At 47.1% G+C, this 20,518-nt stretch overlaps 1 protein-coding gene across 1 annotated transcript; it reads right to left on the bottom strand.

Annotated features, from left to right (window-relative positions):
• Positions 1-6,509: 6,509 nt before the first annotated feature.
• Positions 6,510-9,254, bottom strand: LOC124690156 (probable serine/threonine-protein kinase At1g54610). The gene is made up of 6 exons (XM_047223584.1): positions 8,052-9,254; positions 7,700-7,927; positions 7,512-7,612; positions 7,332-7,443; positions 6,771-7,199; positions 6,510-6,680 (listed from the first exon to the last, which is right to left on the bottom strand). The coding sequence occupies exons 1-6, from the start codon at positions 9,204-9,206 to the stop codon at positions 6,510-6,512; spliced, it is 2,196 nt and encodes a 731-aa protein (XP_047079540.1). The 5' UTR covers positions 9,207-9,254.
• Between the last annotated feature and the right edge of the window lie 11,264 nt (positions 9,255-20,518).

The raw sequence follows: 20,518 nt of genomic DNA, 5'->3' as shown, positions 1-20,518 counted from the left end.
CGCCTTAGCTTAGTTGCCCTACTTCACCGCACCTCGGCCTCCTTGGGGGGGGGGGGGTGTCCCGGGAGGGTGCCCTCCTTGTCCCAACTCGTCGTCTTGGCCTGTTCTTGTCCAACAATGCTTGTCCACCACAAGGGTGCCTACGTCAAAGGCAAGACTTAGCAATGTTACACGCGATTCACCACAGTTCGTACATGTTGTTTGTCCACCATAACTCTTGCTGTGTGGCATGCTTGGAGCCTTAGCCTAGGCACTAGCTCAGTCCCTGACCAGTGGAGCTGGGCCCGTGCGCCATGGCTTAATCGAGAAGACCCCGGGTCTCATTGCACTGACATACCCAAATAAGGAAAGCAGTTAGATCATGTCACAAAGTTCATATTGTCAAAGCTAATATATGTCAAGCAACCTAATTCTTAGACCACGAGATTGTGTTACTCAATGGAACCAAAAGAATACTTTAGGGGCATCATCCAACACACTATAACAGGGTGATCGTAAAGGTGCCATTCAGGTACTTCGAAAGATGCTTTTTGAGTTGCATGAATCAAAACTGGGATCTGTCCATCTATGTGATGGAGAGATATACTCTAGGCTCACTCGGTGACACAAAATCCTACACAGCTAGCTTGCAATCACCCCGCTGATGAGTTTGGGCATGTGGATATTGTATTACGGTATGAGGAAGAGTCTTGCCGATAACGAGATTGAACTAGGTATGGAGATACTAACGATCAGATCTCACACAAGTAAAATATCATGAAACAAAGAGAATGTAATAGGAGATTGTTTCAATCCACAACATCATGTTTCGACAAAAGATCTTCGTTTAATATGTGTGAGTCATTAAGGACATCCAAGTCGCGTTGGTGATTGTTGATCAGAGAGAAGTCTCGGTTATGTCTACATGTTCTCGAACCGTAGGGTCACACACTTAACATTTGGTAACGCTATGGTAGTTCTGAATATTATTAAGGTGAGTTAAAAGTTTGTTTGTAGTCTCGGATAGAACCCGGGATATTACAAGGAGATCTCGAATGGTTCGAAGATATAGTTTCATATAAGAAAAAATTGATTTTAGGGTTTCCGAAAAGTTTCGGAACTTTCTAGTAGAGTACCCGAAATGTTCAGGATTGTTGCGAGGGTTCCTATGGTGGGGCCCACCTGCCCCAAAGGGTTTACATGGACTAGATGGGGCGCCCCATCCTAATCTGGGCCAGGCGCCCCATCCTATAATGGCCCATGCGTCCAAGGAAGGGTGGACCCTAAATTAAGCCTCAAATATGGGAAGAGCAGGAGATGCCTTTGGAGGCAAGTCTCACTCCTAGCCGCATGGGAGCCTTAGGGGGAAGGCTGACCCCCTAGACGCTTGTCCCTTCTATATAAAGTGGGACAAGGCACAGGGGGAATGGTACTTGAACCGCCCCATCTTGCTGCTACTCCTTCCCGCACACCGCTTAGCGAAGCTCTGTCTGCGAGAACCTCCAGCATAGCCACCACCCTGTCGTGCTTCTAGCCTAGATCCCATCTACCTTCCCCTCTCTCTTGCTGGATCAAGAAGGATACATCACCGAGTTGTACATGTGTTCATCTCAGAAGAACCGTTCTTTGCGGTGTTTGATCAATTGGATCGCGACGAGGATTGCATCAACCAGCGTTTTTGAAATGTTTTCTGCTCCTATTCATCAAGGGTATGACCACCATCTATTCTCGTTACTCGCATCTACCTTAGGTTAGATCTTGGTTCTTTATCCGAGGCGGAGAGAATATTTTTGTTTTCAATTGGGTGTTCCCCTTCACTTAGGCTCTAAAAAAGTATAAATTCAAAAATTGATAGCAAAAAAATTTGACTTATGGAAAATAGTAAATTAGTCAGCTGTCTATTAGCAAATCCGTTGCTTTATTCCCAAAAGATAACAAATTTTGAACTCCTTGGTCTTGGGGAGTGAACACTAGGATATAGTCTCATTTGTTTAATTCAAACGCGTACGAAGAAGGAAAGGAATGTGAGAAAGAAAGGGGAGAAGGTTGACCAACAAGCTAGAGACCGAACCTTTTTTTTGGGACATACCCTTTATCTCAAGTGTTTGATCAAACAAGGTGAGCTCACCAAGATGACCGGTAAATGGTCGATTCTTCTCCCCTAGGCTTAGAATAGGTGCGACATTGGCTCCATGAACATTTATGTAAAACATGTACCTTCTACATCATGTACTTATAATTGTCTAGTGTTTGTGTTATAAATGTACATAGATTTGTAAATGGGAAACAAAGTTTTAAAGAAAGCTATCTAAGAAGAGAAAAATGGTACAAATCTGCTTCATAGCCCGAAATTTGATCCAACAAAGTATCTCCTTGAATAAATATCTACTCTTGTAGAGGTCTGATATTTTGAAAGATAAAAAGCCATGCTCCTAGAATGACCAGCTCCATGAAAAAGGCCCACTTAGCTTCTGTTCAAGGGGTGAAATAGAGTCCAAGTGTTTTTGAGCGCCATTGCTCGATGGGATTGGGGTAAACGTCATGTGGGCGATGACAACGAGGCGAGAATTGAATCGATGATACTAATACGTACGTGCAAGTGGAGGAAGTAGAGGCAATGGTAAGCTATATTGTAGATGAGGAGACGATTCGGCGGATGCGACAGATTGGGGTGAACATGGAAATAGAGGACCACATGGTTTGTGCCATGCTATGTTTCCATCATCACACAAATAACAATGGAATGTGTTTGCAACATGCTATATTTCTATCACCTAAAATTTCAACTCTAAATTCGACTTATGCATTGAGAAAATCATCATAATGTCAATAATGCTTAATTCAGACAGAGTTGCAAAGAAATTTCAATGATGAGAAGAAAGTCGTGTTGTTTATTAGCCCCGTGCGAGAGTTAATTGCATATGCAGTTTAATCGGCCATCTTTACGCAGTGTGCAATCTTTGCAATGACGAAACCTAATTGATCGCAAATTAATCTACTCCTACAGTCGGTGGCACTTGATAACCCTGTCCAACACAAGCATCTGCGTCCCCGGCGGCGGCACCATCCGCAGCTTCAGCGGGCACCTCGCCTCCAGCCTCCTGGTCCCGCCGGCATGCACCGGCTTGTACCTGAGTCTCCCGGTGAGTTTCAGCTCCAGCGACTCAAACACCCCCGCGGCGCTCTCCTTCGCGAACTCTGCCAACTCGTCGCTCCCCAGCGCCGCCTCCGCGCTCTCTGCCGCTGCCTCCACGCGGAACCTGGCGGTCTCATGGATCTCGATCCTCCGGCCTGCGTCCGATAGCCGGGAGCCGTCGAACCGCTCGCCGGCAAAGGTGAGCTCGGCTTCGAGCGGCGCGGTGAGCTCGGCACGCATGGCCCAGTTGGGGTTGAACAAGCCGACGGTCAGCGAGAGGTTGTACGCCAGCGCAGTGCCGTTGGGCCCGGCGAGTGCGAGGTGGCTGAGGGACGCGTCCTCCGCGGTGATGCGGAGGGGGAGGACGACGGAGTAGGCGGCGAGGAGCATCACGGTGACTAGGAGGATGGATGACACGACGCAGTCGACGCACCAAGTCACGCAAGCACAATCACAGCACGCCGCCGCCACCTCCGACGCCATCCCGTTCGGTCGATCGGGTGTTACCGGCCGGCGCAACGCGGGATCAATGAGAGCTGGAATCGCGTGCGGCGGTGCCCTTCCCGGCGATATTATGAGGGTTTATAGTAGTATATACGCACATAATCTCAAAGTTAGCTAGGGTTCCGGCCGGTTCCCGTTCCGGTTTAGGTATGAGTGTGACGCGTGTCGCGTCCCAAATCCAACTTGACAAGAAGAAACTTTATATTTTCCATTTATGACGCGTGGGCGTACTGGATGTCTGTTACGCCGATCCGGTTCCGTTGCCTGTTCGATCGCCGCCGCGATATATATGCCCTCCATTCCATCCCAGTCCCATGGTGCTCGCATCGAACAAACTTGATCCGGTCTACCGCCTACCATATCTGAAGCGATGAGCGACGACGACGACGGCGACTTCTGCTGCGGGTGCGCCGTGTCGTACTGCGAGGCCGTCGGCGGCAAGGTGCTCTTCCGCATCGTCTGCGCCCTCCTGATCTTCGCCGTCCTGGCGACCGCGGTCACGCTCGTCGTCATCGCCTTCGTCGCGCGCCCCGCCGGCGTCGCCGTCGAGGACGCGGTCCTCGGTCGCCTCGCCCTCACCGACAATAGCAACGCCACGGCGACGTCGCTCGCCTACGACGTCTCGGTCGCCGTCGCCGTGCGCAACCGCAACTGGCTGATGCACGCCGAGCACGTCACGCCGCTCCACGCGGAGCTGCTCTTCGCCGGCGCGCGCTTCGCCGGTGTCCCGCTGGCGAGCGAGGGCAGCGTGATCCGTCCGGGGCACAGTGAGGTGTACCACGCCGCGGCAGCGGCCGACAGCGCGGGCGTCCCGCTGGGGAGCGCCAGGGTGACCGAGTTCATCAGCGAGAGCACGGCGGGGGTGTTCCAGGTGGAGCTGAAGGTCATGGGGGATATCAAGTACCCGCCGCGCCACCACGTGCACAGGCTGAAGGCGATCTGTCCACTGGAGTTGTCTCTATCTACGGCCACGTCGCCGGCCACCTTCAGAAAGGTCAAGTGCGCCGTTTTTACTACGTAGCTAGACGCCGAGTGGTGGAGGCAAGATGCTGCATCTCTAGTCTTCCGTTATACGGAGTAGCAGACATCGCTGAGAGCTAGCAAAATCAATCTTCATCAATAGGATAATAATTCTTCATGTAGTTAGCTCTACGGTAGTCCAGATCAGATGCCATTACATTTCTTAGGAACAATCAGATGGGCTCATGTCTCTTTTCTTCTTCTTCTTCTTTTTGGCAAATTTACTTAGACGTAAATGAGATGGCCTCATTTCATAGCTTTGTATTAACACTTTTTTCTGTAATTATTGGTTGCGTCGATTTTTTTTTTTGAGAATCACAGTACAAACGTAGACGCACACACGTGCACATACACTTACCCCTATGAACGTACACACGTACACCCTACCCCCATGAGCACCTCCGGTTACGCAGATTTTTTTAAATGAAGGTCACCTTTGGAACATGTGCAATTTACAGTGCAATAATAGTGAAGTTTGAGTGGTGAGTATGTTTGCATTGAAAAGTGCAGTTTTGCTATCGATCCACCCATTATTTTTTAGTTTGATTCCCATTTTATACTTTCTTTTATCATTTTTAACCAAAGTTCCATTTTTTGATTTCTTTTGAGTTCCGTGTAAGAAAATCTTCAAAACAAGATGAAACTAGGACATGTTTTGAAATAGTTTAAAATCAAATATTTAAGTATATATTAGAGGTTTCATGCATATTTCATTCGCGGCTCAGCAGGCCATGGCTTGCCCTTGAGGGTCGTGCACGGTGATAGCATGACACGATGGAGGTGGACGTCGCAACCTAGGTTCCGCAAGGACATAGTCTTCGACATGACAGCCAAGATCCACCTTCTGCTTCCTCCATGTTTTAACTCATGAAATTCCGGAATACCTGAAGCTAAACTCGAATTATCAGGTGCATAAATTTTCAGTCAAATGCCGGGGGTTAATTTTCGGAAACCTAGATTTTTTGTAACCCGAATTACCGGATCTGAAATTTCGGGTACGTAAACCCGAACACCCACCGTAATGTGTGATCTTCTGATTGGTTTTAGGGGACACGGGGAGCTAGCAGCTCCGCTAGAAACACATTTTCAGCACTTTGAGTACCACTTTTTGATACCAATGCACGGTAGCACCCCACTTGAGTTCCAGAAAAATCCCGAAAATATATGTTTAAAATCCCACACAATTTCATATCTAAATTCGATTTGCACATCGAGAGAAAAGAGACAAATAATAGCATCATAAAAATATTTAAAAACATGAAAGAAAAAATTCAGGAGAAGGGAAATCTGCCAATGCACATAGCAAATGCAATCCTGCAGCCTACCACCTGAATCAGTGCACCGGCCAGCGGTGGCGATGGCTAGCGAACTGTGGCCTCTTCGGCGTGGGCTGGACGATAGCATAGCACCGCGTCATTTCTTGCATTTTGCTAGGATATAAGATCACAAATTTGTGAAGCCGAGAAGTCGTGGAACAACGAACGAACAAGCATGATCCGTTCGTGCGGTGTCTCACTTCTTGCATTAGGCGTGAGGTTGATCGGGAGCAGCACACAAAATTTTCATCTATACAATCCGAATCCGGTGTACAAGCCCTTTTTCCCTTGTCAGGCTTTCCTGACCCCTCTAACTCTGCTATTATACACATGGATCAGTGAAAGCCTGACCCTCCGACCGTGGAAGCGGCGGCGGCAGCAGCAGCCAGCCCGAGTCCGGCGAGGCGCCATCGATCATCGGTTCTTCCACTGGAGATCCTGCACGCCTCGGCCGGTGCAATCCATGGGAATCTTTGTGTGCGCGCACACGACGGGGCTGTGGCTGCGAGGATGACCGTGTGGTCGATCGGCTTCTACAATGACCCGTCTGCCTATCAGTACTGGTTCGGCCGGTTGGTCGTCCTCTCCTTGTCGACGCGCGCTTTGCGCACGGCCTGCTGGATCTGCCGCTCGTGCTCCTTGAGCATCTCGTCCATGTTGCCTCCCGGCGGTACCAGCGGGCCGGAGTAGTTCATCCTCCGAGGGTTCCGAGCGTACCCCTGGCCCTGAGCAAATTGGGAGAGTTGTGAGTTCATGTCTGAAGAATCACGCTGCTGTAGCGAAGTTGCAGAAGGATCTGGTTGATCGGTACTTACAGCTGAAGGACCGTCCCTCATGCCCATGCCCATGCCCATGCCCATATCCTTCTTATTGTTGCTGTTGGTAGGGGCGGGCCTGTCGAGCGCGTTGGCGGGCTCGGCGACGTCGAGGCGATTGTACTTGGAGTTGGTGTTCCTGGTCGCCGACGAGCTTGGGTGCAGGTCGGTGCCCCGGGACGGCGCGTAGGAGCGCTGCGACGTCAGGTGCGCGGGGTTGCCCGACAGCCTGGAGGAGCTGGTCGTGCGCGGGATGGCGCCGCGCGGGCCGTCCTTCCGGTACCACGTCGACCCGAACTGGCCGGCGCTCTGCATCGTCGACGGCAGCCCGGCGGCCGCCGGCGGCTCCATGCGGAACCCCGGCACGCTGTCCTCCAGCGTGGTGTAGTGGTGGCTGCTGCTCTTCGGGTTGTTACGCATCTGCCTCCTCTGCAGACAAAAGATTTCGTGCGTTCAGGAGGGAAGGGGACAGGACAGAGTGCGCGGGTGATAGATAAATAAATTTGAATTCCTCCAGGCGTGGAACGTCGTGGGATGAAAGAAGATAACAGAGAAGAATACCTGGTGGTCAGCTCCCATGGGGTCCTGCGCTGGCACCGCCTTGGTGGGCTCGTTTCGCTCCGGCTTCACCGACAAGGAGCCCTTGCCTCCCATGGCCGCCGCCGCGTTTTGCCTGTCGATGGCAATCCAGGTCAGGTCGCAAGGATAAGGAGCAGGTTATGCATTGCGATCAGTGCGTACCTCATGGCCTCCTTGCCGCGGAGCTTGGCGTCGTACTCCTTGCTGGGCGGGTACTTGGGCAAGCTCGACGGATCACACGCCAACGGCTTGGTTCGGAAGAACTGACGAGGGAGCAATGCAGCAATGTGTATGTCAGTAGCTGCAAAAATTATGCACATCAAGATGCTACAAAGAGGTTGCTGAATTACTTCGCTGTCGAGAGCCGAAGCTGCGGTGCCCCGGTAGGAAGGTTCGATGGCGAGCAGCGTGTCCAGGAGGTCCAGCGCCGTGGGAGGGAAGTCCCGGAACGTCTCGGCGATGCGGCGCCGGTACGGCCGCTGCGGCTTGAAGAGGGTCACGTCCGGCAGCTTCGCCTTGGCCCAGTAGTCCTCGGACGGCGACCCGCACAGTTTGAAGATCTTGTGCAGCTGCTCAATCTGCACCACCGAGAGAAATGAATGAGGTCAATGCCGCGGTTTGATCATTGTGATACATAGAGCAAAATTAACTGAAGATTCCTTCAAAAAAAAAATTTAACTGAAGATGGTCTAAATTAGGGACCTCGGTCTGTCCGGGCATGATGGGCTTTCCGGCGAGCAGCTCGGCGAGGATGCACCCGGTGCTCCACAGGTCGACGGCGACACCGTACTCGGTGGCGCCGAGCAGGAGCTCCGGCGGGCGGTACCAGAGCGTGACGACCCGGCTCGTGAGCTGCCTCGCCTTGGCCGGGTCGAAGAAGGTGGCCAGGCCGAAGTCGGCGAGCTTGAGCACGCCGTTGTCGTCGATGAGAAGGTTGGATCCCTTGATGTCCCTGTGGAGCACCCCTCGGCCGTGGCAGTGGTGGAGCCCGTCGAGGATCTGCTTCATGAAGCACTTGACCTGCGGCTCCGTGAACCGGAGGCCCGGCGTGGCGGCGAGGCCGGCGAGGTCGTGCTCCATGTACTCGAAGACGAGGTAGAGGCTGTGCGAGAGGCGGGAGGTGACGATGCCCTCCAGCCTGATCACGTTGGGGTGGTCGAGCCTGCGCAGGATGTGGATCTCCCGCGCCATGAACCGCACGCTCTCCGGGTCCATGTTGACGAACCGCACCCGCTTCAGCGCCACGATCTTGCCGCTCTGCAGGTCCCGCGCCTTGTACACGTTGCTGTACGTGCCCTGCCCGATCTTGTCCAGCCGCTCGAAGGTGTCGGCGCGCCGGGGCAGCCACCCGTGGACGACCTCCCCGGCCACCGACGTCAGCCAGGTCGGCCAACCGGCGATCACGTGCTCCCCGGAGAACCCCTGCGGCACGCCATGCAGGTCAGGGTCCGCCGCGGCGTCGGCGTCGGCGTCGGCGTCTTCTTCGTCGGCATCGACGGGATTCCGGGCGGCGGCGTCGACGGTGGCCCGCCGGTGGTGCGTGGGCCCGGCAGTGCTGTAGGACTTGTTGAGGGACGCGATCACGACGACCGGCGCCTTCTTCTCGGCCACCGGCGCCGGCACCGGCAGCGCGACGGCAGGCTGCGGCTTGGCCTTGATCAGGCTGGTGCCCTTGAGTGTGGACTGCGACCTGCCTATCGCGCGGTGCACCACCGGCGCGACGACGACCGCGGACTCCTCCTTGGCGGTGACCGTGATAAGCTGCTTCAGGGATTGGCTGGGCGCCTTCTGCAGCCGGTTGGGCGGGACAGGCGGCTCCTCCTCGACGACCTGCTCCTTGGAGCAGAGGCTGCCCATAATTTAGCGTACGAACGTCCGTCCGGCCGGCCGGAGCCGGCTCCCGGATTCTCCCCGACCGCCGGAACGCTTCGTCGACAACGGAGAGGGATGCGCGCGGCGGGGAAGAGAGGCACGCGCGCGCAACAACCAGAGGCCTAGCTAGCTAGGCGGCCTCCTCCAACAAGCGGTGGTCGTGGGAGCACGAATTTCCGTAACGTGCATGCCACCTACAGGACAGGACTGGAATCTACCGGCCGTCTCTACAGCCATAGTTTGGTGAGTTTTCAAATTCAAATATATTTATATATATCTCAAACCAAAAGTCCGATTCGTCATCCGTTTATAGTTTTTGGCGACGATATCTTAAACAACACAAATCTTGAATTGGATACATGTTTGCGAGATGCACGTCCTAGTCGTCGTGCGACGTGTCTAACTCTGAGCGCCACATTGTCTTGGCTTGGGCATGTGGGGCCATCCTGTCAAAACCACCCCAAATGCTATACTTTTTGTTCAAATCAAAATCACGAGCAAATGTGCTGGTTCAGAGTGGCATTGCCAATCACTTTAATTCACGGTTTCATAATTATATATTCGTGATAACTTTCAGATTGTACTAATAGTTTCATAATCATAATTTATTATTTATACTGTACGTAGTTATTTTATTGGAGCAACAAGCAAAGGTGTCGTGGGATCAGGCTACTACGTACCATGTCAATGAATCACGATTCCGTGGTCACCAGGAGCAGCCAACGCTGATAAAATAAGGGGGTGCAGTAGACATTGTATCCACTGTATAATTATTTCAAGGGCTCACCGATAAGTTAGTTGCAGGATTATTGTCATGCAACCGCCACCAATTGTTTTTCTTCTGCACCATAAATAATCGTTTTTTGTACAGCCGATAAACTAGCCAAAGGCAATCAGCCAGCTCATACGGGTGGGGTGGGGTATCAGCCGTCTGATCCGGTTAAGTCAAAAAAAAATTCAATAAATGTAACAGAAAACCCTAGCATAACATTTTTTTTCCATCTAACATCGTGTGCGAAAAATCCCAAATTTGATTGTAGCAGAACAAAAAAAAAAGGTGTCGCTGTTTGCAATAAAGAACCAGTGCATTCAACATTACTGAAATAAAGTTGCAACATTATGAGAAACACTTTGTAGCATATGCCTGGAAATCTCCGTAACATTTTACACGTGGATACAAACAAAAAAAAAAAGAGGACGAGACTCCAACAAATCGTGGTACCGTTTGCAATATCGAGAATCCCGAAAGAGGAATGACCTTCACCTTCAACAATGGAGCACCGACCTTGTCGCCCTGGCCTCGTCTACGACGAATCCAACTCGATGGAGCCCCGCGAGTGGCAGATCCAGCTACCTCAGACACATTCCCCTTGACCCACCACATCCACCATTGTGATCCTCTCGCTCACGAGCTCTTCCTTGACAACATCTTGGCAATAAGATCATCAAGGGATGCACCCCATAGGAGGCTCCACCTTGATGACGTCTCCATGGTAGCAAACTCCCGAGCACCGCACCAAACCGGAGGATGAGGAACAACCGAGTCTTCTCTAACCGAGGAAGATGTAGGGAGGTGTTGGCATCATTGGACGCCAGACTCGGCGTGGCCTGCATTGGTGGCGGCCGTGTGAGCTTCCTCGGCAAGGCGTGCGGTGGCGCATCCCACGTAGGCAAACCGTCCCATGTGCTCCCCGCAAAGCTGCTCTATAGAGGCATGCTAGAGATAGAGGACACGAGTAGTTCATGGCAAGCGGATAAGGTAGGAGTTGTTCGCGAGGGAGCGAACCGGTTAATCGACCACACTTGATGAGGACATCCCTACCTCACTACTACCTCCGTCATTACCAACTGAAGATGAACCTGCTGTGAAGCTCAAGTCCAATGAAGTCAGGATTGGACCAATGACACGAGCTCGTGCGAAGCTACTTAAACAACAAAGGTGAACTTGTTCCTAAACGATACCTTGATTGATGAGAACTTTATACTACCTAAGTCCTATTACTTATGTATCATCGGGTATGAAGAGGAGACAAGCATCGCACGAGGAGGAGAGGAGCAGCTGGACGTGAAGATGGACGTGAAGCTGGACAAGGAGCTGGACATGAAGATATCTCATGGACGCGCGAGGGAGGAGCGGGAGGAATGCGTGAGAGGAGAAGAAGAAGTCCAGGCCGGTCCAGCGCCCGGTCAGACCGGCCCCCACGCCGGGCCGCCCGGTCCCCGGCCCGGTCAACCGGCCGCCAACCGGAGGGAGTGCATCGTACCGGGCGAAACCGGAAACTTCGCAGTTTCCCGGTTGCCGCCCGGTTGACCGGACCACCGACCGGACCGGCCGGTCCACAGCCCGGTCGACCGGATCCCAGACCGGACCAGTCCGAGTCTGTCTCGACCAGATCTATTCTGGGTCGGTTATTCTTGTATCTTTTCGACCAGAACTAGTCCCGGACACCTATATAAGTGCCCAGGACGCCCCCCTAGCTGCTTTAGACCACGTTTAAGATAAACCCTAGTTCTTAGTTGTTTGCTCTAGCAAAACTATTGAATCCCTACACCATATTGCTTGATATTGTGTAGATCCTGAAAAAGTCTTGTGTGATCTGCTGTTCCATTGGGAATTAGACGGTTGCAACTTACCGCTTCGTGGTCGGCGGCTACGTGCGCAAGTGTGTGGAGTTGCGAATATCTTACAGGGTTGAGAGCTGTTGCATTGGCGACAGGGACCAATCGAGAGATCTCGTTGCGTCATACAAGTTATCATCCACTTCATCGTCGTGTTTCTCCACTGCCATCACCCCGTGATCATCATCACCACCGTTGCTTACTGAGAAGATCGGGCCACCCCTTATCAACACTACAACACGATAGGTGGGCCATGATGGTTTTGAACGGCAAGGCACGCGTCTAAGCGCCACGCTCGCGCTGATCTGGAAAATAAAAGGCGCTAGGGATAACTGCGTCGGGAAAGTGCTAACGCTGCACTTTTTTCTTTCGACCGTCGTGCATTCTCGTGGGCGGCACCAAGATTGAAACGCCACGGTACATTACCAAAGGAGGAAGATTTAGTATCATGATATAAAGAAGTGTGGCGCATATTCTTTGGGTTAATTATGTTCCCATTAGTGCCACAAAACACTTAATTACAATTAGGCTAGTAATATATGGTCAAGTCCATTTCATTTTAGGTATAAATTTCTAATTACATCATTAGCTTTAGGATATAAAATACCATGTCATCTAATGGAAAAGCCTAAAGATACAAGATTTTCTTAATAGAAAGTTGAATGTCTCCCTTTTACCTATATCACTAAATATCAAGCCAACTATAAAAGTCCAAAAATCTCCTAGATGTGTTTGAAGTCTTTGAACACATTTGTCTTCTCCACTGATCCATCACGTCGGGGTTGGAAGATCTTCGTGATGCGATCGTCAAGGATTTGCACGAGTGATACATCTCAAATGTATCTACTTTTTCAAGCACTTTCTTCAAAGATTTGCTCTGGAATCTCACCATACTTGGATAAAACGGCTAAATCTGATGCTGTTTTTAGCAAAAGTTTTCTTTTTGTCTGTTGTACAAAATAAAATCGAATAAAAATACCACGGGAAAGTTTTCACCAAAAGAAGGGACATGGAGCTTGGAATCACACGAGGGGAGCCACAAGGCCCAAACTAGGCCTAGTGGCACGCCCACAAGCATAGGGCATGCCACTAGGGCCCGTTTGGCCCGCGATAATCATCTCGCCTCCCCCTTCGCGTGACGCCTTATATACCCTAAAAATCTACCCTGCCAGAAGGACGGATATTTTCGCGAAATAGAGCGCCGCCAAGACCACGATCCCTGTTTCGGGGGTTAGATTGATCCTGCTCTCCACCCTGGAGAGAGGGATTTCGAGGGCTTATTCATCATCACCGCCACTGATACATTGCAAACGTACCAGTAACTTTTTATGATCCATGCTTGTTTTACACCAATTGCTATATATTTTGTTTACACTTTATGGCACTTTTATGCATTTTCCGGCACTAACCTATTGACAAGATGTTACAGTGTCAGTTCCCTGTTTTCTGCTGTTTTTGAATGTCAGAAAAGTTATACAGAAAATATTCTCAGAATTGGACGAAACAAAAGCCAAAGTTCCTATTTTTCCCGGAACGAAGACGAAGTCCAGAGGAGAGACGGAGGAGGGCCACATGGTAGCCACACCTTCCCTAGGTGCGGCCTGGACCTGGCACGCACCTAGGGGTGGTCTGGGGCCACTGGGCCTCCACTGACCTCGCCCTTCCGTCTATATAAAGCTCCCGACGCAAAAACCCTAAATATACAAGCCTCCGCCCACGAAAAGTTCCGTAGCTCCGCCGCCGTCGCAGACAAGATCCGGGGGACAGAAGTCTCTGTTCCGGCACCCTGTCAAGACGGGGAATTGCCCCCGGAGCCATCTCCATCGACTCCACCGCCATCTCCATCGTCGTTGCTGACTCCCATGATTAGAAGGGTGTAATTCTCCCGGGTTGAGGGCTCTACTGGTAGCTATGTGGTCTATCTCTCTCTCCCATGGTGTGATCTTTATGTAACCATGAGCTTTGTAATCTAGATGTCGTTATGCTATTCAAGTGAACTTTACTTATGTGATCTCCAGAGACTCCTTGTCCCATGTGTGTAAAGGTGGAGTTTCTGCACCGTGTGGGTCTCTTAGGCTATATTTCACAGAATACTTGTTCACTGAATTATGATTTGAGTTGGATTTCTCTATGAAATTGTGGTGTGTTAGTACCACCTATGAATGCTCAAAGTGCAGTGCGGGGTGTTCATTAGTACTTGGGAATATATTTTTCAGGTTTGCTTTTGCAGACCTACGCAGTGGATTAGTGTTCGTTATCCAGCCGGAGAGTCTTTCAGAGTAGCATAGTGAAGTTCTTATATTTATATTCCTTTATGATATCATTGTTGAGAGTGAACACTAGTGAAAGTATGATCCCTAGGCCTTGTTTCCTAGCATCGAATCACCGTTTACTTACTGTTTTACTGCATGTTTACTTGTTGCCATATTTATTTCAGATTGTTGTTACCACTCATATTCATCCATATCACTTGTATTTTACTATCTCTTCGCCGAACTAGTGCACATGTACATCTGACAAGTGTATTGGGTGTGTTGGGGACACAAGAGACTTCTTGTATCATAATTGCAGGGTTGCTTGAGAGGGATATCTTTGACCTCTACCTCCCTGAGTTCGATAAACCTTGGGTGATCCACTTAAGGAAAACTTGATGTTGTTCTACAAACCTTTGCACTTGGAGGCCCAATACTGTCTACAAGAATAAAAGCGTGCGTAGACATCAAGCTCTTTTCTGGTGCTGTTGCCGGGGACGTGAGGTTAAAGGTACTCACATCCTCTGGCTACTAAGTCTTTTAATTGCTGGTGAGTCCTCGAAGTTATTTTCTTTAGATTCTGCAATTACATCTTTTTTTATTTTCACTATTAGGCTTAATGGAAAACAACAACAAAATTAGTGAGCTTTATAGTATTTATCTTGAGTTAGGACATGAGGTGTTTGAAGAGAAAATTAAAAAACCTATGGAACTTTACTTAAATGCTGGTAGCAATGTTGTTAGTATGAATTCTTTGAACACCATTATTGCTAATGCTATGGAAAATTCTAAGCTTGGGGAAGCTAGTTTTTATGAAAAATGATCTTTTTAGTTCCCCAGCCTTTGAGGTGGAAATTTGTTATGATGATACTATGCCTCCAATATATGATCATTATGTTATTTTCAGTCCACCTACTATTGAGGAGAAAATTAATTATGATTACAATATGCCTCCTATATTTGATGATTATGGTGATGAGAATAATAATGATAGCTATTTTGTTGAATTTGCTCCCACTACAATTAATAAGAATGACTATGCTTATGTGGGGAGTAGTAATTATTTTATGCATGCGGCTCATGATAAGAATGTTTTATGTGATAGTTATATTGTTAAGTTTATTCATGATGCTACTGAAAATTATTATGAGAGAGGAAAATATATATGGTTGTAGAAGTTTTTATTTTACTAAAACACCTCTCTATATGCTGAAAGTTTTGAAGTTACTCTTGTTTTATCTTCCTATGCTTGTCACTTTGTTATTTGTGGATTTATTTGTGTACAAGATTCCTATGCATAGGAAGTGGGTCAGACTTAAATGTGTTTTGAATTTGCTTCTTGATGCTCTCTTTTACTTCAATCATATTTCTTATGTGAGCATCTTCTCAAATTACTGAGCCTAGCTGAAAGACGTTAAAGAAAAGCGCTCATGGGAGACAACCCATTTTTTTTTCTGTAATTTTTCTTTTTGTTGAGTCTTGGAAGTTAGTACCTCTATAATAACCTCTCCTTATCATTTTTATTTCGTTTTTGTGCCAAGAATAGCCTCTAATTGGAAGAAAGTAAGATTTGGGGAAGTTGATATCCTGAAAACCGATTCTGTGTTGTTACCATAAAAATTCGTAAAACTAGCCAGAGCGGAATTTTGAGTTGTCATTTTTTATGCATATGCCCAGGTTATTATCTAACTTTCATTAGTTAACCACTGTTCGAGATGAGAAACATAGGATTTTTAAAAAAATATCTTTACCTGTTGTTCTGTGTTGACAACACTATTTGCATTTGCCTCTTAAAACTCTTTCTTTTTGAGTTCTTTTGATCAAAGAGATTTTTGAAAGGTTGCTACAGTAGCTAATGTTTTAATAGATGTTTGATATATGTTAGAACTGGATCCAAGTGGATTTGTTTATTTTGATTGTACTAATGCTGCTAATAGAGAATTGTGTGAAGTTTTATATGAAGGAAGTTTTCAAGTGTACGAAAAGAAGAATGATGTGATGAGATGAAGAAAGGACAAAAGATCAAGCTTGGGGATGCTCCTGCACCCCAAGACATATTCAAGAGGTACAAGCGTCAAAGTTTGGGGATGCCCAAGGCATCCCCTCTTCATCAACAAAGCAACATGTCATCTTTCTATGCGCTATATTTTTATTGCTTCATACGCTATGTGTTGTTCTTGGAGCGTCTTTATTTTTTGTTTTGTTTTGTTTTGTTTTGTTTTGTTTGTTGTAGCATATGGTTGGATCCTAGCATTCTTGTGTGGGAAAGAGACACGCTCCGTTTTAATTGCATAGAATGCTCTAGTTTTCGCTCTTATTGTTCCGCGAGTGTTCTAGTTTTCTAGTACTGCGTTTAGCTCTTGTTCTTTCACTTGAATTTTTTTCAGAGCTCGTTATTATTCTTTATTTATGTATGATTAGCTCTTTGGTCCATATTGATTTTCATCTCTGAGAGCTATTTGAAATAAGTTGATTGGTGTTGGAGACGACTAAAATGTTTCATGACTATAGTGATGCAAAAGGAAGCTTGTCTAGACTATAGCATAGACTTTGGCATGTCATGTTGGATGTTATTCTTGTCATATGCTTAGTATTTATTTTTGTATCATGACTTGTTTCAAATGGCTGTGAGTGCATAATGTGTCATTGAAAGAATCATGTGTTGTTTCTATCATAAAAGCATAATATTTTGGTATTCTCCTTTGATGCTTTATTGTGTTGACTTGGCGCATGCTTACACCATGTTATGACTATAACTAGTCAACTAAAGCCTCTATGATCATTTAGTTTTTGACTTGTAATGTCACTTTATGCTTTGATTGATAATGTTTTGTCGCTACGCATGATTATGACCATTATTGCTCTCTTAGTTGGTCGCTCCCAGTTTTTTGCTAGCCTTCGCCTGTGCTGAGTATGAACTCTACTCCTGCATCCAACCACCATTAAACAAAGTTTGCCAATTGTGTCCACCATATCTACCTAGTAGCATTATTTTTATTCAAAGTAAGTCATCATGTTTTTATTTATCTTCCAAATTAAATTTTGGCATGAGAAAATTAGTCAGTAAAGCTCTCACGAACTTGATGGCACATTTACTTTCTTGTACTTAATAAACTTGATCATTGTGTCTATCTTATGAAGTTTAGATGTTTGCAAATTGCAAGTTGGGAGTTAGTATAACCACGCTTTCATGGGGAACACTTTCGACATTGCACTTATATTTAGTTGATGCCATGTTTCTTTTGCTTATGGATGCCTAGCGGTGCGAAATAAAATGGAAACTTTTAAGTCCATGGAGTTTGTATATGAGTTAGAGAAACGCCTGGAACACTAATCTAAGCCATGCATCATTCATGGTGGAAATTTACAGCTAAGCCATAGTGAGCATTCTATGAAGCATTTGGAATAAAAAGCTATACTCATAGTAAATAAAAAATTGCTGAGATGCTCACTGCCTGATTGTCTTGTCATTTTGGCATGAGATTGCTCCTACAAGAGTACCTCCATATCGTCGGGCAAGAGGTACCCCATTGGCGGTTCTCAATGATACATGTATACTTACAATGACAAGAACTTATTTGGGACCTAAGTTGAGTAACATGAGGTTTAGTACTTGCATTCAAGGGGCATGAGATTTTCAACTTGTGATTTACAATCATATAGCTCATTTTTTGACTCAAATTAACTTTAACCATTCAAGATGCTTATGATAGGGGCAATGAGATCTCAAAGCTAATAAGTACCATACTTTTTGTAAGGTTTATAAAACTTGTTTATCTTGCTTACTCTGCAAAGAGTCTCTCTTTTACTTTTATGTTGAGTCTTCACCTTCTGACAAGGGATTAACTTGTCAATGCCTACGGGTTATAGGCTAGGGTTTAGTTAGAAGTAGAGGGCAAGTAGATCTCGAAGGTTTCAGCCGAAAAGTACTCGACGATTATGAAAACTAGGGTTTGTGAACAATGATTCGATGATCTCTTCGTCCCTCGACTCCCCCTTTATATAAGAGGTGGAGCCGAGGGTTTCGTTTTGTACAAGTTACAGAGTCCGGGAATCCATAATTTCTATTGTTCCATGCTTGTTTTATGACAATACTTACATGTTTTGCTTGCACTTTATGATGATTTCATGCATTTTCCGGAACTAACCTATTAACAAGATGCCACGGTGCCGGTTCTGTTTTACTGCTGTTTTTGGTTCCGGAAAGGCTGTTCGGGCAATATTCTCGGAATTCGACGAAACGAAGACCAAACCTCCTATTTTTCCGGAAGCGTCCGAACACCGAAGAAGAGTCGGAGAGGGGCCGGAGGGCCACCACACCATAGGGCGGCGCGGCCTGGCACTGGCCCGCGCCGGCCTGTGGTGTGGCGCCCCCAGGTGCCCCCCTGCGCCGCCTCTTCGCCTATATAACCCCTTTCGACCTAAAAACACCGTACCTCTTGACGAAACTCCAGAAAGACTCCAGGGGCGCCGCCACCATCGCGAAACTCCAATTCGGGGGACAGAAGTCTCTGTCCCGGCACCATGCCGGGACGGGGAAGTGCCCGGAAGCCATCTCCATCAACGCCATCGCCTCCATCATGCTCAGTGAGTAGTTCCCCCATGGACTACGGGTTCTAGGCTGTAGCTAGTTGGTATTCTCTCCCCCATGTACTTCAATACAATGATCTCATGAGCTGCCTTACATGATTGAGATTCATCGATGTAATCGGTGTTGTGTTTGTCGGGATCCGATGGATTGTTACATTATGATTGTCTATCTACAAAGTTTATGAAGTTATTGTTGCTTGCAATCTTGTTGTGTTTAATGCTTGTCACTAGGGCCGAGTGGCATGATCTTAGATTTGAGCTCTATACTTATTGCTTAGATTGTATCTACAAGTTGTATGCACATGTCACTTGTCCGGAACCAAAGGCCCCGAAGTGACAATCGGGACAACCGGAGGGGATGGCGGTGATGTGAGGGACACATGTTTTCACGGAGTGTTAATGCTTTGCTCCGGTACTCTATTAAAAGGAGTACCTTAATATCCGAGTAGTTTCCCTTGAGGCCGGCTGCCACTGGCTGGTAGGACAAAAGATGTTGTGCAAGTTTCTCATTGCGAGCACGTACGACTATTATTGGAAAACATGCCTACATGATTAATGATCTTGATATTCAGTCTTAATGCTATTTCAATCCTATCAATTGCCCATTGTAATTTGTTCACCCAACACTTGTTATTGGAGAGTTGCCACTAGTGTAGATAGCTGGGAACCCCGGTCCATCTTTCATCATCATATACTCGTTCTACATGTCAAGCTGTTTTACTGGTGCCATTGCTCTCATATTACTACTACTATCTGTCGTATTCTTGTTACTATTGCTCTCATATCCTTGCTACTTTCACATCACCCCTGTTGCTAGTGCTTTTCCAGGTGCAGCTGAATTGACAACTCGGTTGTTAAGGCTTATAAGTATTCTTTACCTCCCCTTGTGTCGAATCAATAAATTTGGGTTTTACTTCCCTCGAAGGCTATTGCGATCCCCTATACTTGTGGGTCATCAAGACTATTTTACGGCGCCGTTGCCGGGGAGGCATAGCTCTACTCATAAGTTCACACGGGAGTACACTCTACCTCTCTCTCTGTTTTATTTTGTTTTGTTTTGCTTAGTTTACTTTTGTCTAGTTTATTTGTGCTTAGTTTATTTCTGTCTAGTATTAGTTTGCTTAGTTTACTTTTGCTTAGTTTATTTTTGTCTTGTTTTATTTTCCTCATATACCCGAAAATCCATAAAAATTTGAAAAACCGAAAAATTAAAAACTGCTATTATGGGAGAACCAACAACCTACTTGGAGCTTATAGAATGTTATAATTGTTATAGAGAATCAAGAACTGGTAAAATAATGAGTGCTATGATAGAAAAATTGAATACAATTGCTAAAATCTTGCTTGAACGCCATGATATAAACTGTTGCTCTCAACAGGATACTAAACATCTTAAATTTCAATGTGGCTTTAGTGAGGAATTTTTAATTAAGAACTATAATCGGAATTGCTATATTCATTATGGGTTCGAAGAGGTAGAACAATTTGTCTTATTTATGGGAGCCTCAGAGATAGAATCCTTCATGGTTGAGAATTATGAAACTTGTGTTGTTTGTAAGGGCCTTAAAGATTATGTCTCTACTATCCTTAATTCTTGCATAGAATGCTACAGTAGGAATCCTTATATCCTTGATTATAAAGAGAGACACATTAATGCACAAGAATGCACTCACAATTTGCGAGGAACCGATGGAAGAAGAAATTGATGAACTTGAAAGCTCATTGGATGAAAAAGAGGAGGAAATTGATGAACACGAAAGCTCATTGGATGAAAAAGAAGAGGAGAGCGATGAACAAAAGGAGGAAGAATGGATTAGCTACCCATGCCAACCTTCT

The sequence above is a fragment of the Lolium rigidum genome, chromosome 2 (assembly GCF_022539505.1).
Source record: "Lolium rigidum isolate FL_2022 chromosome 2, APGP_CSIRO_Lrig_0.1, whole genome shotgun sequence".
Classification (NCBI taxonomy): Eukaryota; Viridiplantae; Streptophyta; class Magnoliopsida; order Poales; family Poaceae; genus Lolium; species Lolium rigidum.
This window is presented reverse-complemented; position numbering and strand designations above follow the sequence as displayed.

Bases quoted from the DNA above. Each gene is read 5' to 3' on its own strand.
- LOC124690156 (XM_047223584.1), bottom strand. From the start codon at position 9,206: ATGGGCAGCCTCTGCTCCAAGGAGCAGGTCGTCGAGGAGGAGCCGCCT. The intron at 7,444-7,511 runs GTACGCACTGAT...TGCCATCGACAG, and splicing joins CGCGGCAAGGAGGCCATGAG to GCAAAACGCGGCGGCGGCCA. The intron at 6,681-6,770 runs GTAAGTACCGAT...CAATTTGCTCAG, and splicing joins TGAGGGACGGTCCTTCAGCT to GGCCAGGGGTACGCTCGGAA.